General features: G+C 52.0%; 2 protein-coding genes across 13 annotated transcripts; one reads left to right on the top strand and one right to left on the bottom strand.

Moving 5' to 3' along the window:
* The first annotated feature begins 767 nt into the window (after positions 1 to 767).
* OGG1 (8-oxoguanine DNA glycosylase) lies at positions 768 to 13305 on the top strand. 11 transcript variants are annotated; one of them, XM_064496269.1, is made up of 9 exons: positions 768 to 866; positions 1121 to 1228; positions 1544 to 1791; positions 2341 to 2520; positions 4028 to 4209; positions 4976 to 5126; positions 5266 to 5315; positions 10535 to 10743; positions 13038 to 13305. In XM_064496269.1, the coding sequence occupies exons 2-9, from the start codon at positions 1122 to 1124 to the stop codon at positions 13153 to 13155; spliced, it is 1245 nt and encodes a 414-aa protein (XP_064352339.1). In that variant the 5' UTR covers positions 768 to 866; position 1121; the 3' UTR covers positions 13156 to 13305. The 11 variants fall into 11 exon arrangements, 9 of the variants coding, with proteins under 9 accessions (XP_064352339.1, XP_064352340.1, XP_064352338.1 ...); XM_064496270.1 differs by having other exon boundaries at positions 776 to 796; XM_064496268.1 differs by lacking the exon at positions 768 to 866 and having other exon boundaries at positions 889 to 1228.
* CAMK1 (calcium/calmodulin dependent protein kinase I) lies at positions 5777 to 13406 on the bottom strand. Of its 2 annotated transcripts, none has more exons than XM_031470838.2 (11): positions 13299 to 13406; positions 11437 to 11568; positions 10140 to 10214; positions 9900 to 10038; positions 9427 to 9553; positions 9257 to 9332; positions 8454 to 8566; positions 7823 to 7901; positions 7641 to 7728; positions 6171 to 6288; positions 5777 to 6093 (listed from the first exon to the last, which is right to left on the bottom strand). In XM_031470838.2, the coding sequence occupies exons 1-11, from the start codon at positions 13379 to 13381 to the stop codon at positions 5972 to 5974; spliced, it is 1152 nt and encodes a 383-aa protein (XP_031326698.2). In that variant the 5' UTR covers positions 13382 to 13406; the 3' UTR covers positions 5777 to 5971. The 2 variants fall into 2 exon arrangements, with proteins under 2 accessions (XP_031326698.2, XP_064352337.1); XM_064496267.1 differs by having other exon boundaries at positions 5777 to 6066.
* Positions 13407 to 14917: the final 1511 nt, after the last annotated feature.

Genomic DNA, 14917 nt, shown 5'->3' with positions numbered 1-14917 from the left:
CCGGCCCTGGCAACTGGGCTACCCCGGGGCACACACTGGTCCGTGGTCCTGTAGCCTCCCTGGGCTGCCGGGCCCAGTTCCTACACATGCCCCAGTCGTCAGGGGGGTGCGAGGCAGGGAGGCCCTAGAAGGAAAGAAGCAGCCGTGGCAGCCGGAAGGCGGGACAGTCCCTGGACAGGACAGTCCGAGGAGGCAGGCTTCTGACGGGTGTAGTCTGTGAGGAGGCCTAACGCTGCTCAGGAAGAGGCCTCGGAGGGGGCCAGCTCAGCGCACGAGCACGAAGGCAGAATCCTCAGGAGCCCGACGCTATGGAGACACCGCAGGGGCTCAGCAGGCCCAGAGGGGGTTCATGGGAGGCGGACTGAAGAGGGCGAGCATCGGCCTGGAGAGGCTCGGTGAGGAAAGCTCCCTGAGGTCAGCGGGGGATAGGACTTGGTTCTGCGGGCCGGCAGGCCCTGAGTAATCCCACGGCTCTGAGATGAGGCAATGAGGGCTGGGGCCTGAGGGCGCGGGGACCGGACACCACGGCGTGCCGAGTGCAGACAAACCCTGAGGCCAAGGGCGGGCAGCGAGCCCGTCGCGCGCCAACAGCTGAGGCGCCAAGGAAAGGCCTGCCCACTCGCCGCCAAGCCGGATTCTCATTGGCCCCTCTTATTCCTCCGCGGATTGGTTACCTTTGGATCCAATTAGCCGGGCTTGAGCCCTACTTCCGGTGAGGGAGTGGTTGGACCCCGGAGAAACCGGAAGAGTACTCTCTAGCGTGCTTCCTAAATTCACTGCAGCTCGAGGGACAGTGGTTAGAGCTTCGAGACGGTGGAGGAGGGGGAGCCTACAAAAGGAGAAAGGCGGGAGGGTCGGGACAGGAGGTGGGCCAGAGTTGGAGGGGACGGGGCTTTGGGAGACGGCAAGGGGCGGGGCCTGCGGGGAGTGGAGGAATTAAATAAAACTGGGCGGGCCTTAAGAATTCAGAGTCCAGGACTTGGTGGGCGTGGCTTTGAGAAGCGTGGCCTAAGTGGGGGTGTGGTCTCTTGGCTGCGAGAGGAGCTGTTCTGAGTGGGCGGGTCCGTAATGGGGCGGGTCCAGACGTGGAAATGTTAGCCCTCTCCCTTCTGCCGGGTAGCATGGGGCATCGTACTCTAGCCTCCGTCCCTGCTCTGTGGGCCTCCATCCCCTGTCCACGCACTGAGCTGCGTCTGGACCTGATTCTGGCTTCTGGACAGTCTTTCCGGTGAGTGGTCCTGGCTCCTGACTCCTACTACTGCAGATCAGGGGTGCAAAGGAACGTTGTGGGTAATAGAAGGAAACTATGGGATACAAGAGACTAAGGCACGGGTAGTGACCCTGTTTACCTCCTATATAATTACGCAGGTAGTAAGCCTGCGCAATTTTGTTGCGATCATTAAATTATATAATCGATGTAAAAGAAAGCATTTTTTGTAATTTGTAAATCAGTTTTGTATACGGAGCAGCTATAGGGTGGGAGGGCCCCAAAGCGTGCAGGAAGGGACTGAATGCTAGGGCTGCCATGTGCCTGGGGGCTCAGGTGGATGGAGCAAAGCCCTGCGCACTGGAGTGGCGTGCTGGCGGACCAGGTATGGACACTGACCCAGACTGAGGAGCAGCTCTACTGCACTGTGTACCGAGGGGACAAGGGCCGGGCTGGCAAACCCACACTGGAAGAGCTAAAGGCCGTGCGACAGTACTTCCAGCTGGATGTCAACCTAGCTCAACTGTACCACCATTGGAGTTCCGTGGACCCCCACTTTCAAAAGGTGGCTCAGAAATTCCAAGGTGAGTGTAGGGCCTGGAGCATGGGTTGGGGTGGTTGTAATTTGGTTAAGGTACTCAATTTCACCATCTGTAAAATGAGGATTATCTCTACCTCATAGTTTTACAAGGATTAAAGAAGCTAATACATGTAAAGTGCTGAGATTAGTTCCTGACACATAGTAATTATTATTATTGTTATTACTGTCCTGCTGACCACCATAGTGGAGTGACAAGGAGATTGAGCCAAATCCTGGCTGTGTGACCTGGGGCTGGTGACATCTTTCATTCTTTTAAATGTTTACAGAGCATCTTCTTTGTGACTGGGGATACAACAGTGAACAAAACAGGCACAAATCCCCACCCTCATAGTGCTTACATTGTGGCTTCTTCATCTGTGGAGTGGGATGATAACCCAGACCTCACAAGATGCTATGAGGAATGAGAGCTCGAGTGTTCCTATCTCTAATAAAGCTGACTCTCATTCCCCTGGGATCCCCCTGGAGCCTTGGTGCCTAGGATCTGAGGATGAGAGGAGGCCACTCCCAACAGCAGATGCTTTCTGGTCCCCAGGTGTGCGACTCCTGCAACAGGACCCCATTGAATGCCTTTTCTCCTTCATCTGTTCCTCCAACAACAACATTGTCCGTATCACTGGCATGGTGGAGTGGCTCTGCCAGGCCTTCGGACCTCGGCTCATCCAGCTTGATGATGTCACCTACTATGGCTTCCCCAGCCTGCAGGCACTGGCTGGTGAGTAGATTGCCCCCAAGCCCTCCAACAGCTTTAAGGGTTTGTTCAGGACTCCCCTGGTGCCTGTCTCCCATCTCAGAGCTTCATGCCTTCCCAAACACTGCCTTCATCCAGAACCACCCTGCCTCATCTGATTAGCCCCAGGTATATCTCGTCTTCCTTATCTGTCCCTGAAATGTCAGCACCTGTGCTTTTTGCCCCATGGGTTCAATGGCTCATCAGAAAACATCTATATACAGTGTACAGTAGCTTGGGATTAAGAGCACACATTCTTGTCCCCAGGTGTGCAACTCCTGCAACAGGACCCCATCAGCAGGAGACAGACTGCCTGAATCTGAATCTGAGCTCTGGCACTGGACTTCTAGCTGTATGACCTTGAGCACATTATTTAGCCTCTCTGTGCCTTAGTTTCTTAATCCGCTGAATAGGATAACAGTAGCCTCTATCAGCGTTGTCACGAGCGTTGATTAAAGGAATACACAGACTGCACCTAGCACAGTGTTTGACAACAATTCTGTATCCAAAAACACACATGTTTTTCCTTGCAGCTCTGTGGGGCAGTCGTCTTAAAGAAGCAAATATGTCAGTTGTCAGATGTGAGAAGTAAGCTAGAGGAAGTGCCTGGGGACTGTATAGCAAGGAGACAGCCCCCTCCAGAGAAAAGAGAATGTTTTTGATGCTCAGAAACCCAATCTTGGGTCTCAGCTTCCAGCTCAGTAGTTATAAAGACCTCCAGAAATTCATTCAACTCTCCAAGTTTCTCTTGTTTATGGAACAATTTTTATCCAGAAGGATTTGAGGGATGAATAAAATAATCATGAGGTAGGGTAGTATTATGGGTTAAGAGCACAGGCTTGGTGTCCCAGACCTCAGTGCAAGATCCCACCTCTACCATGTCTGTTCCTTTTTTTCCCCCCAAATTATCTTTTATTTATAATAAAAAGGTCATTTTAGCAAAAGACACAGTGAGAAAAGAGTCGCTGTGACCCAGCATCATGTCCTTTCTTGAGCAAGTTTTTATTTGACCTCTTCTAAGCCCTCATTTTCTCCATCTGTAAAATGGGGAATTGTTGTCAGGGTCCTTGAGAAAAATAAGCGTGATAATGTACCTAAAGCACTTTGCTCCAGCGTGATACCCAGCACTTGATAACGGAAGTTGTTGCTATTATTATGGCTAATTTTTTTAACATCATAAATGTGCACGCCCTTTGGAAAGGTTAAGGAATTCAATGGGGGTGTTCCTCCAGGACAGCAAGTCATTCTCAGTATCTGCCCCAATGCACAAAGCATAGTAGGTACTCAGAAAACATTTGTAGAGGGGCAGAACCCAGGCCTTACCCCTTTCCTTTGTACATGCAAGTGTCCTGGGGTCTCCCAGAAGGTGCTGAGGTGGGAGAGAGGTGCTGAGGAAAAGCATTCCTATGGGGTGGAGGGCTCACACACTAGCCTGAGGATAGGAAGGATTTGAGAATGCTTGACCCCTGCTGTCCTCCCCACCCTCCCCCAGGGCCGGAGGTGGAAGCTCAGCTCAGAAAGTTGGGCCTGGGGTACCGTGCCCGTTACGTGAGTGCCAGTGCCCGAGCCATCCTGGAAGAACGGGGCGGACTTCCCTGGCTGCAGCAGCTGCGCAAGGCCCCCTACGAGGAGGCACACAAGGCCCTCTGCACCCTGCCAGGGGTAGGCACCAAGGTGAGGCCCCAGGGGGTAGGAGCTGGCCTTACCACCCATGCAGAGAGTGGCAGAGCTGGAGACAAGGCAGGCCTGAAAGTTGAATGTGGGCTTGGCTTCTGGAGGCAGAGCGGGAAGGATAAAGGATACCAGCAGATGTTTTATTAGAGAAAATGCAGAGTGCTGCAAAGGTATAAAAGACATTGATTGCACTTTGAATGCATTTTTAGAAAAACCATTTGTTCAAGTACATATATACACTGCTATATGTATGTGGAAATTTCTGGAAGGAATTACAGGAAACTTAAGAATGGTTTCCTTTGGGAAGACAGATGAGATGTTTCCACTTTTCATCTTGTTCTTCTCTTAAAATTATACGTACTTATAAAACTTTTTGTTTAATATCAACAGGGTTAGCTATCAGTAAGATAATTAGAAATTTGGCATTTAGTGGTTTCTTTTTTATAGTTCTGTGTAGTTTAGAAATGAGTTTTTGTTTAAAGAACCATTTTTAATTGGCCCTGAACTCCAGCCCAGCAGTAAATCTTGGTTATGACTCTTCCTAGCAGTGTAACTTTGGCCAAGTCACTTCACCCTTCAGAATCTCAGTTTTCTTGTCTGCAGAAAGCCAGCACTCTCATCATAGCTGCTTTTTAAATTATTAATAGAAAATACAATAATAGTAACTTCAGTATAGAGAAGGAAGCAGCTGGCTTTGGGGTTAGAAGGAAGTTGCTGGCTGGGTCCTGCCATTCCTCCTCTGTGGCTCACTCTGTATCTATCAAAGGTGGCCGACTGCATCTGCTTGATGGCCCTAGACAAGCCCCAGGCTGTGCCTGTGGACATCCACATGTGGCAGATCGCCCAGCGTGACTACAGCTGGCACCCCACTACCACCCAGGCCAAAGGTCCGAGCCCCCAAGCCAACAAGGAACTGGGTAAGGAGAGAGAGCGGGCTGTCAGGGCTGGCAGTGGGCTGAGGTGGTGGGAACTTCCCACACCTCTCCCTGAAGCCCCACCCTTGTGGGTGGGGAGCCGGAGGGGCCAATTAATGTCACCTCATCACTTCTGGTTTAGGAAACTTTTTCCGGAGCCTGTGGGGACCTTATGCTGGCTGGGCCCAAGCAGTGAGTGTCCCTAGGTGTCCCTTCCTCCTCTAGCCCAGACCCTATACAACTTCTCCCCCAGCCCTGAGTCCAGTGGACTCTCGTTGCCCTGGCCCTGTCCCTCATGAGCGCTTCTAGCTCCCTACACTGCCGCCAGCCCCACTGGCCCTGAGCCCAGTGTGCCCTCTGAGTCCCCCCCACTCCCCTCAGGTGCTGTTCAGTGCTGACCTGCGCCACACCCGCCGAGCTCAGGAGCCACCAGCAAAGCGCAGAAAGAGACGCATGGGGCCGGAAGGCTAGGTGGGGGCACTGGATACAGGGATTCCCCAAACACCTCCCCCTCCATCCCGCACTTCTCTCCCCAGTCCGGTCTTGTTGGAAAGGGGGCTCCCTGCAACTACCACAGGGATCAGGCACCCTCAAATCAAGCAGTTTGCTCAACAATATAGGGTGTGGATTGTCAGGGGAAACAGAGCTACCTGTGGTTTTAACCTCTTCCCTTTATTACAAGAAGGAACAATAAAATAGAAACATTTGTATGGAAAATGCAGTGGAGGTGTGGTAGGGAAAGGGGTGCAGGGAGGGGGGCCGGGTAACCTGCCAGTTCAGGGAGGGAGGGGGAGCAGGCTGCCCCTGACCCTTCCCACACAGGGGCTCCTGACCCCGGATCCAAGCCCCTAGAGCTGGGGGGGCAGCGTGGGGGGCATCGTGGGGGGCAGTTCTGGGCCAGGCTCCACGCAGCAGTCTCGACAGCAGCAGCCAGCCGCTGGCCCTACAAAGGGAGAGACAGCAGAGCTGGCTGTATTAGACAGTGCACTCTGGCCCAGGTGCCCTCTGTGGACCGCCCACACCCTTCCACAGAGCCCTGGTCCTCACCCCCGGCTGCTGATGTCAGCAGCTCCCCGTGGCTCGCCGTCTGTCCCTGCCCATCCTGGCTGGTGCCCAGCTGTAGCTTCCTCATGTGCCGCACCACGGCCGTGGCATTGAAGGCTTGCTGCGGGGACAAGAGGGAGAGGGACTTCTGAGAGAGTGGGGAATTGTGGGGCGGGGTCTGGTGGTGGAATTCTTGCCGCGGTTCTGTTGTTTTCATTCAGGGGATATTGGTTGATCCCCTAAAAACCCCTGAAACCTCTACAAGATTTTATTAAATTATATTCAGCTGTATTATATATTGACACACACTCACACATATATAAAAGTATATCTATATAAACAGACATATATAACTTTATATATAATTAATTTGTATTCACACAATAGTAAACACTTCATATAGCATTATGTGTCAGGCATTATTCTAAGCACTTTACATAGTAATCCACTTAATCTTCACGAATGTCTTTGAGGTGGGCACTATTACTGTCACCGTTGTCAAAGGAGGAGACCAAGGCACAGAGAGGTTAAGTAACTTGCCCAGATGTGTATGTAGCATTCTCTGTTCAACCTATCCACAGAGCTGTCCCCCAAAATCACCATATCCCAAACCAGTCATCCTCCAAAACAAGTTTCTGCCCCTGTGATCACTATCCACCTTGTCCCTAACCAGAATCTTAGGCCAGCCCTGGATATCTCCTCCTCTCTCCCCCAACATTGATTCTTACCATCACTTCTTGTCAATTTTGCCTCCCAAACGACTTCTGAACCAACCAGTGTTCTCTGTTCCCATTGCCACTGCTCTGGTCCAAGCCCTCACCGTCTCCTGACTACACCTCTGCCACAGCCCCCTAAGGGGTCTCCCAACCTTCCCTCTGTGCATCTCTGCATCCTTTCTAAAGGGCAAGTTCCTGCTGAAAATCCTGGGGCTCCTCGGCGCCCTCAGGATCACATCAGTGCTCCACCGTGGCCCTCGAGCCCCCAAGCAGCCTGGCCCCAACCTGTGTCTCCAGCCTGGGCTCCTCCCTGTAGCCCCTCCAGTCCAGCCAGGCTTAGCACTTGCACTGCCCTGAATGACCACACTCCCTCTTGCCCCTGGCCCTCTGCACACTAGTTCCCTCTGCCGCAGACCTCATTCTGCTGTGCCTGACTAATTCCTACTTGGCTGTCAGTCCAACAAGTCTATCATGTCCTTACCACCTTTATACCCCTTCAAGGACCCCGTAGCTTGGATTAGATGTCTCCTTAAGAATTATACGCTGTTCTCCCTCTAGACTTGGAAGTCACAGACCATCACTGGAGTAGAGTAGGTGTCACGGAGCACTAAATGAGTGAATGCGTTTCTTCAGTAGCATCGCGGAGCATTGACTGTGTGCGCCACTTGGTGGTAGCTGCTGTGTGAGCTGAGGCCTGGATGGGAGTGGGGGGGAGGCCTGGGGAGGCTGGGACCCAGGTCTAGGGACATGGGCTCACCTTCCACTTGCTCTTGGCAAAGTTCTTCTTGATCTGCTCGCTCACCGACTGGTGAATATTCTTATCTAGAGCCGTATCTCCTGCAATCCTAGGATAGGTGTGTGTGGAAGGTTGTCAGTGAAGGCAGAGGCAGGCCTGGGGGCCCCACACACCCCCAGCCCACAGCTTGTAGGAGCTCTCACCACGGGTGCTGCAAGGCCTGCTCACAGGTGAACCTCTTCTCTGGATCCTTCTCCATCAAGTGCCGGATGAAGTCTTTGGCTGAATCCCCAAGACAAGAGCAAAGACAGCATGGTGGTGCCTGAGAACACCCCCAAGATAGAACCCACCTCCTCAGGTCTGATCTGGTGTTGATGGAGGCTGGATCTGCCTATGCACCGCCCCACCCCTCTGTCCTCTTTCTCTAAGCCCCTGCCCCACCCCAGCCCTCCAGCACTCTCCTCTCTCCCTTAAGGAAAACATATTATACTCTGTGTATTTACACTGATGTGTAAATGATTGATAATGGCTACACGGCTTTGCATACTAATTGAAGGCACAAAAGGACAGATGAAAACACTAATGGTGATGTTCTAGACATTAGGAAGTCAGTGGGGGAGGTATTTTCAAAAATACTGTTTGAGGACTGAATGGATGAATGCCTACAGTTTCTCAGTCCAGGGGCCAGGCAGAGGAAAGCACCCGGGGTAGGGTGTCTGGCCTCGAAGACGGCTCTTAGTCTAGGGGGGTGGATCTGACCAAAGGAAGGCAGTGAGGAGCCCCGCAAAGCAGATGAGGAAGGCACCCAGGGGAAGAAAGCAGGACCCCAGATACCAGAGTCAGAGATGTCGTCCCAGTAAGGAGAGTCGAACTCATACTCGGCCTTCAAAATCTGTTCAAAGAGTTTGGCATCATTCTCGTCGTAGAAGGGAGGGTAACCACAGAGCCTGGGCATGGAGAAACATTCTCATTTCCACTTTCAGTGCACGCATTGGCTCCGGGATGGAGCTTGGGGCAGTTTTAAGGGTCAGGCAGGACCCGCCGGAAGGAGTTTCCCCCTTTACAAAGGAGGGAAACCTACCCCTCTCTGCCTTGCTCACTCCTGTCCAGCTACACTGGCTTTCTGTTCCTTAACACGCCACCATCTCTCCTCCCTCAAGACCTTTGTACTTGCTGTTCTGTCTGCCTAAACCACTCTCCCTCCACACCTCAGTGTCTGGCTCCCTCACTTCATTCAGGATGCCACTCAAATGCCACCTCCTCAGAAGGGCCTCCCTGACCTCCTCCTCTAAAATAGCATCCCATCCCCATCTCCCTACCCTGCTGGCTTTTTCTTCATAATATTTCTTACCACCTGACATTATTTTATAGATTTATTTACTTGTTTATGGTCTGTCTCTCGTACTAGAGTGTCTGCTCCCTGAGGACAGGCACTTTGTCTGTTTGCTCTCTGCTAAATCTCCAGTGCTGCACACAGTGCCAGAAACCTAGTATCTATTGAATGAAATGTTAGTCATTGATTGATAGATATAAATGTGGATGGCAGGAAGGAAGAAATAGCAGAGAGGAAGAAGAGAGCAAAGTAGGGGAGAGGAGAACTTTAGAGCCACGTCCCCCGTGGCCAAGCCCCCACTCACAGGATATAGGCGATGACCCCAATGGACCAGCAATCCACCGCCTTGCTGTAGGGCTTCTGGGCCAGCACCTCAGGGGCTGTGGAGGGAAGGGGACATATTGGTGACAAATCTCTGCCCTGCAGCTCTTGGTTCCTCCCCAACCCGCAGTCCCAGCCCAGAGCCCTCCGCACCCACGTATCCTGGGGTCCCGCAGGCCGTGGAGAGCACACTGCTGGGGTCCTCCATCTTGGAGAGTCCAAAGTCGGAGATCATGATCTTGGAGTCTTCATCCAGGCTGTAGTACAACAGATTCTCTGGCTGGGAGGGTGGGAGGGCGGGGAAGGGACAGTCAGAGATGGCCAGAAGCCAGGAGAACTTTCTAACTCCCCAAGCACCCCCTGAGAAACAGCGGGTCCCCCAGAAGCCACTGTGGCTTCACAGCTGCTTCACATGGTTGGAATACAATAATAGCACAATTCACCTTTGTGTCCACTTGAGTGTCTGAGCTGGAGTGGGGCGCGGGCAGCTTAGGGCTTACAGGGTCATTTTTGCAGATGGGAAGCCAAGGCTCAGCAAGGGGGTGAGAGGTGCCTAAGATCCCACAGGAGTTTGCAGAAGCCCCACCCCTGGGTGCCCCAGCTCCCCACACACCCTCACCCCCCACCTTGAGGTCCCGGTGTACGATGCCCAGGTCGTGCAGGTACTTGACGGCATCCAGCACCTGGAAGATGAGGCGGCTGGCATCCCGCTCTGTGTAGAAGCCTTTTTCCACAATTCGGTCAAACAGCTCTCCGCCCGACACCCTGCATCCGGGAACAGAGCAGTCGCCAAGAGAGCAGGGGAGGCAGAGAGGCCAGGGTGGGGGCAGCGGGGAGAGGTGTGAAGCAGGGGCTGGGCCACTCACAGCTGCATGATGAGGTAGAGGTGTCCCCCACTCTCGTAGATGTCGTCCAGGGCTACAATGTTGGGGTGCTTGATCCTGAAAGGAGAAGTCAGTTGGTTCAGAGCTGAGGACAGCTCAGCCACCTTCCCACCCTCATCTTGAAGACCATCGCCTGCAAACCTGGGTAGAACAAATCAATGATCTGGGTCCCAAACGGAAAAGCTGATTTACCATGATTTATTATAGTGTAGCAGGAGCAGGAGGGCACAGAGGTTAACACTGGGCTCTGGCACTGGACAGACCTGGGTCCTCATCTGCCTCTGCCTCATGCTGGGGGATGGGGGGGCAAGTCTTTTCAGCACCTCATAGCACTGATCAGTATATGATTTTAACATCTGTGTTTATAAATTTGTCAGCCTCCCCACTGGAACATCATCCTCATGAGACTGGGAGCCTTAACCTGCTCACCATTGTTCCTCCAGCACCGGGTGCAGAGAAGCTGCTCACCAGTAGTCATTGAATTGAGTGTAACCCCTCTGAGCCTCAGTGTCTTCATCTGTAATATGAAGCCAATGAGAGTACTTCTCTCAGAGTGCTGGGGTGAGGATCACTTGAGAAAATGCAGGTAAGAATCTTGGCACAGTGTCTGGCACACAGTAAACACTCAGTAAATGAACCAGTGATGGTGACTGAGTTTGATGGAAGATCTGGCTCTGCCACAGACTTGCTGTGTGACCTTGGGCAAGTTAAGTCCACTGCCCTCTCTGGGCCTCAATCTCCATGACCAATAGTGGAAATGATTATTTCATCCCTGCCCAGGGTGGTTGGAAAGCTCAGGGGAGAGGCTGGAAGTGAAGATTGTATATAAGCTTTACAGCGAGGGCAGCAGGTTTCCCATCAGCATGATCAATTCAGAGACCACGTGGTTGTTGATTGAGTCAGGGCGCCAGCAGACAGGCATTTTTAAACTTGCTGAGTGTTTTAATATGTGGGGAGAACGTGAGGTAGATCTAGAGACAACATCAGTTGAGATAAATGGGTTCAAGATAAGGTCAAGGATTGACTTTTAGATCTGATTGGACTTTAAATTACGGTAAATAAGCAGTGGCATCTCAGTCACATCTGTCATGTTAGCTGTTGTGCCAGGCACTTGGAATAAAGGACCTCTGATGCGCTCTACACCCCTACCAAGTGGAGATTATGACCCCATTTTACACATGAGCAATTTGAGGCTCAGAGAGGTTAGATGATTGGCCCAAAGCACAGGTAGGAGGAGAACGGGAGGGGTTAGGACAGGGACAGGACGTGGGCCACGCACTTGTGCAGGACAGCGATCTCATTCTCCATGCTGCCCTCCTTGCCCTCCAGAGCCTTCTTGGCGATACATTTGATGGCCACCAGCTTCTGAGTCCTCTTGTCTTCCGCCAGGATCACCTCCGAGAAGGCCCCTCTGCAGGGAAAGGGATTCATGAGGTGGGAAACTGGGACCTCAGCTTCCCTCCAGCCTCTCCTCCATCCCTCTATGGGTTATGTGACCACCCTCAGACCATGGAGGTGGGGTGCGCCTCCTTCCCTGACTCATTCACCACCCTGGTGTCAGAAGTGACCCAGCCTAGCCAATCAGAGTAGTCTATCCCCTGGCCACAGTAATTGGGTCCTGTGATGTAAGCCAGGTTACTGGCACTTTGAGAACGAGGTAGGTGCTCTTTCCTGCTAAGCTACTAGGATGTAAACCTGGAGCATCTTTGCTATCACTGGGGGAGACCCTGCTTGAGAATGAAGCCAACACAAAGGAAATCAGAGCTGAGAAACAGTCAAAGACAATTTCCTGATAACATCATGTGAGCCCCTGGATTCAGCCGTTCCTAAAGTTTACCCACTAGGCTTTTTATTATGTGCATGACAGATTCATTCCTTTCTCTGCAGAAGCCAATTTGAGTCATGGCTTATTTAACTCCCTTTAGAACAATGAAGAACCATCAACATCACCTGGGAACTATTTAGAAGTGTGGAGTCTCAGGCCCCACCCACCCACCATATTAAATCAGAATCTGCCTTTTAACAAGATCCTCTGGTGTATGCTCACTGAAGTTTGAGAAGTGTTTCTAACAGGCTCTTAGAAAGGAACAAACACACTCACTTGCATTAAAGTTCACTGATTAAGAAGAGTTTACTAGAGTATTCTTTCGAGGACTCTTTGCTTTCCCTGGGTTAAGAAGTCATAAAGAAAATCATCTCTCATGGTGAAATCTCAATCATCAGAATAACTAGTGACTGTAATAGCCTCACTGCTGATTTCTGGTCTTGTCCATCTCCAACTGAATTGCAAATCTGCCAAAAAGTCTTAAATGTCTTCCTATGGCTTGTAGGATTAAGTCCAGTCTCCTTAGCTTGGCTTTCAAGGCCTTATATGACCTGTTTTCTCTCTCTTCTCAGCCTCTTCTTTCACACTTCTCCCAGCCTCTGATTATAAGCTCCACCAGACTTTACCTCTTTCTGCACATAACATGCCTCTGAGCCTTTGCTTATGCTATTCCTTCTGCCTGGAATGCCTTCTCCCTCTCTGACAAGTGCACTCCTACCCATCCTTCAGTCCCCAGCTCTAATGGCCCCTTCTCCAGAAAGTTTTTCCCCACACAGAAGCCACTGCTGTCTCTGGGCTCAACAAAGTCCACATTCCCGACTTTAGCTGGAACACAGCCCACACCCTGTTGTCATTTTCCATGCGTCTGTCTCCCTCACGTGTTTGGGATCAACTTGAGGGGCAAAGATCAGGTTTGAGTCATTTCTGGATTCCTACAGCTGAGAAAAGAGCCATGCCCAGCTTCAGTTCCAAAACCTAGGCCAGAAACCCCAGTTCTTGGCAACAAGTTTCAAAAACTGGCTCCTTCATTCTCTTCTACTTTCTTCTCTTCACAGGAACCCAGAGCTGTGGCAAGAGCAGCTCCTGTTCCACCCCCTGTCAGCCAGAAGTGAAAAGCCAGGGCCAGTCAGGCCATTCAGGGCCACCATGGGGCCTGGAAACAGGAAGCAGTGATCAACTGACCAGAGGAAGTAGCACCCTGGACTCAGCCACCCCAGCCATCCAGGCCCAGGAGTGAGGCCCTTCCCCACCCCTACCCCCGCCCCAACCCACCAGCTCAGGGACGATTCCCTCTTTGCTCCTGCCCTGAGACTCACGTTCCCAGAACATCACGGAAGTCGTAAATGTCCCTAATGTTCTCCGCCTGCTTCCAGATGGGGCCTTCCACTGTCCCTGGCATGGCCCACTGCCCCCTGGCCACAGCCAGGGCTCCTGGGAAGGGGAATGGAAGAAGGCTCAGTGGGGCCCAGCCTTGTTCGTGGGAACTCGCTGGGGGCCCCATTCGGCCATTCAGCCCACATGTATTCACTCCTTGAGTCATTCATTTGACAAAAATCATTCAACAAACATTCATTCACTCACTAGTCATTTCTTCACTCAGCAACATCCATTCAGCATAACCTTATCCGTAGAGGAAAATCCTTCCGGGTGGCAGCAAAATTCTTTACTCAACAAAGTCACTCATTCATTCATTTATTCAGCTCACCTTCCAGTTTCTCACTCTCCAAATCCAAACACTCGGGGGACACTGACCTCTGGAAGGCCAGCAGAGAAGACCCCAGAGCAGCTTGTAGAAACACACAGCCCTGAATGTCCCCCCGTCCCCAGAACTAGCGATGTCCTAGCCCCACCCTGGGTATCGCAGGGGTGTCTCCTCTCCCTCCTCCTGCCTGCCAGGCCTCTCAGAAATCAGGTTTCCGGCAGCCTAGCCTTCCAGCAATAACTCAGCCACGTTTTAAAATAGCTCCTTCTGCACTGTTACCACAGCAACAGCAGCCACAGCTGGAGCTCCCCAGGCCTCCTGTTACCCCCTCTCCCTCCTGACTCCCCATCTGGGTCCCAGCAGCCTAAGAAATGGTCCTGCCCAACCTGTCCCCTCCTGGCTTCATCTCACCCTGATCCAGCCTGTACTTCTCTCCACTGAGACCTCTTTCAACCAGCAGTAGAGGGTGAGATTTCTCTCCCCATTTATCAGATGGAGAATGGGGAGACTGAGGGCGGCCATGGATAGGGTCTGGGTCCAGAGTTGCCCAATGACACCCTAGCTAAGCTTGCTGAAGGCAAAGGCCTTGGAGGGGGCTGCCCTTAGTTGGTCCTTCCAATTTGCAGACTGGGACCCATCCAGAGAACAGCCTCTCAGCCCCATCGCAGGCTTGCAGAGAGGCCAAAACAGAGCCCAGCGTGCCATGTGACCAGGGAGGGCACTTTCCTTCTCTGTTTCTTCTGTGGGAAAATTCAGGAAAAGTACCCTGACTAGAGCCCCTGGTGTGAGATTGCACTCCCTGAATGGGACTTTGTTCCCAGGGTTGGGGGAGGCTGGCCACCCATCCCAGGGGCAGAAACTTATAGGAAAGGAGACTTTATGGCAATATCTGAAGGCAGAGTTTTAAAACTCACCTGGAGGCCTAGCAAATATGACCCTCACAGTTCTACACATATCCCTATGTCCAGATACATCACACCAAAATTTACCCACACCCCTGAACCCAAATACCTGCCCCCAGATCCAGCACATTCCATCCCCAGATACTCTGACACCTGATCATACATGCACGCCAGGACATCCGCACTCACATCCAAACACACTCCCCAAGACCTCTCTCTCACACCCCAAAACACACATCCTCACACACCTTAGCAAGATCAAACCTAGACACACACACGCACCCCTCACCTGTATACCAGACCTTCCAGATTCATTCATATGCTTCACCCT

This window comes from Camelus dromedarius, chromosome 17 (genome assembly GCF_036321535.1).
Source record: "Camelus dromedarius isolate mCamDro1 chromosome 17, mCamDro1.pat, whole genome shotgun sequence".
In the NCBI taxonomy this organism is placed as follows: Eukaryota; Metazoa; Chordata; class Mammalia; order Artiodactyla; family Camelidae; genus Camelus; species Camelus dromedarius.
This window is presented reverse-complemented; position numbering and strand designations above follow the sequence as displayed.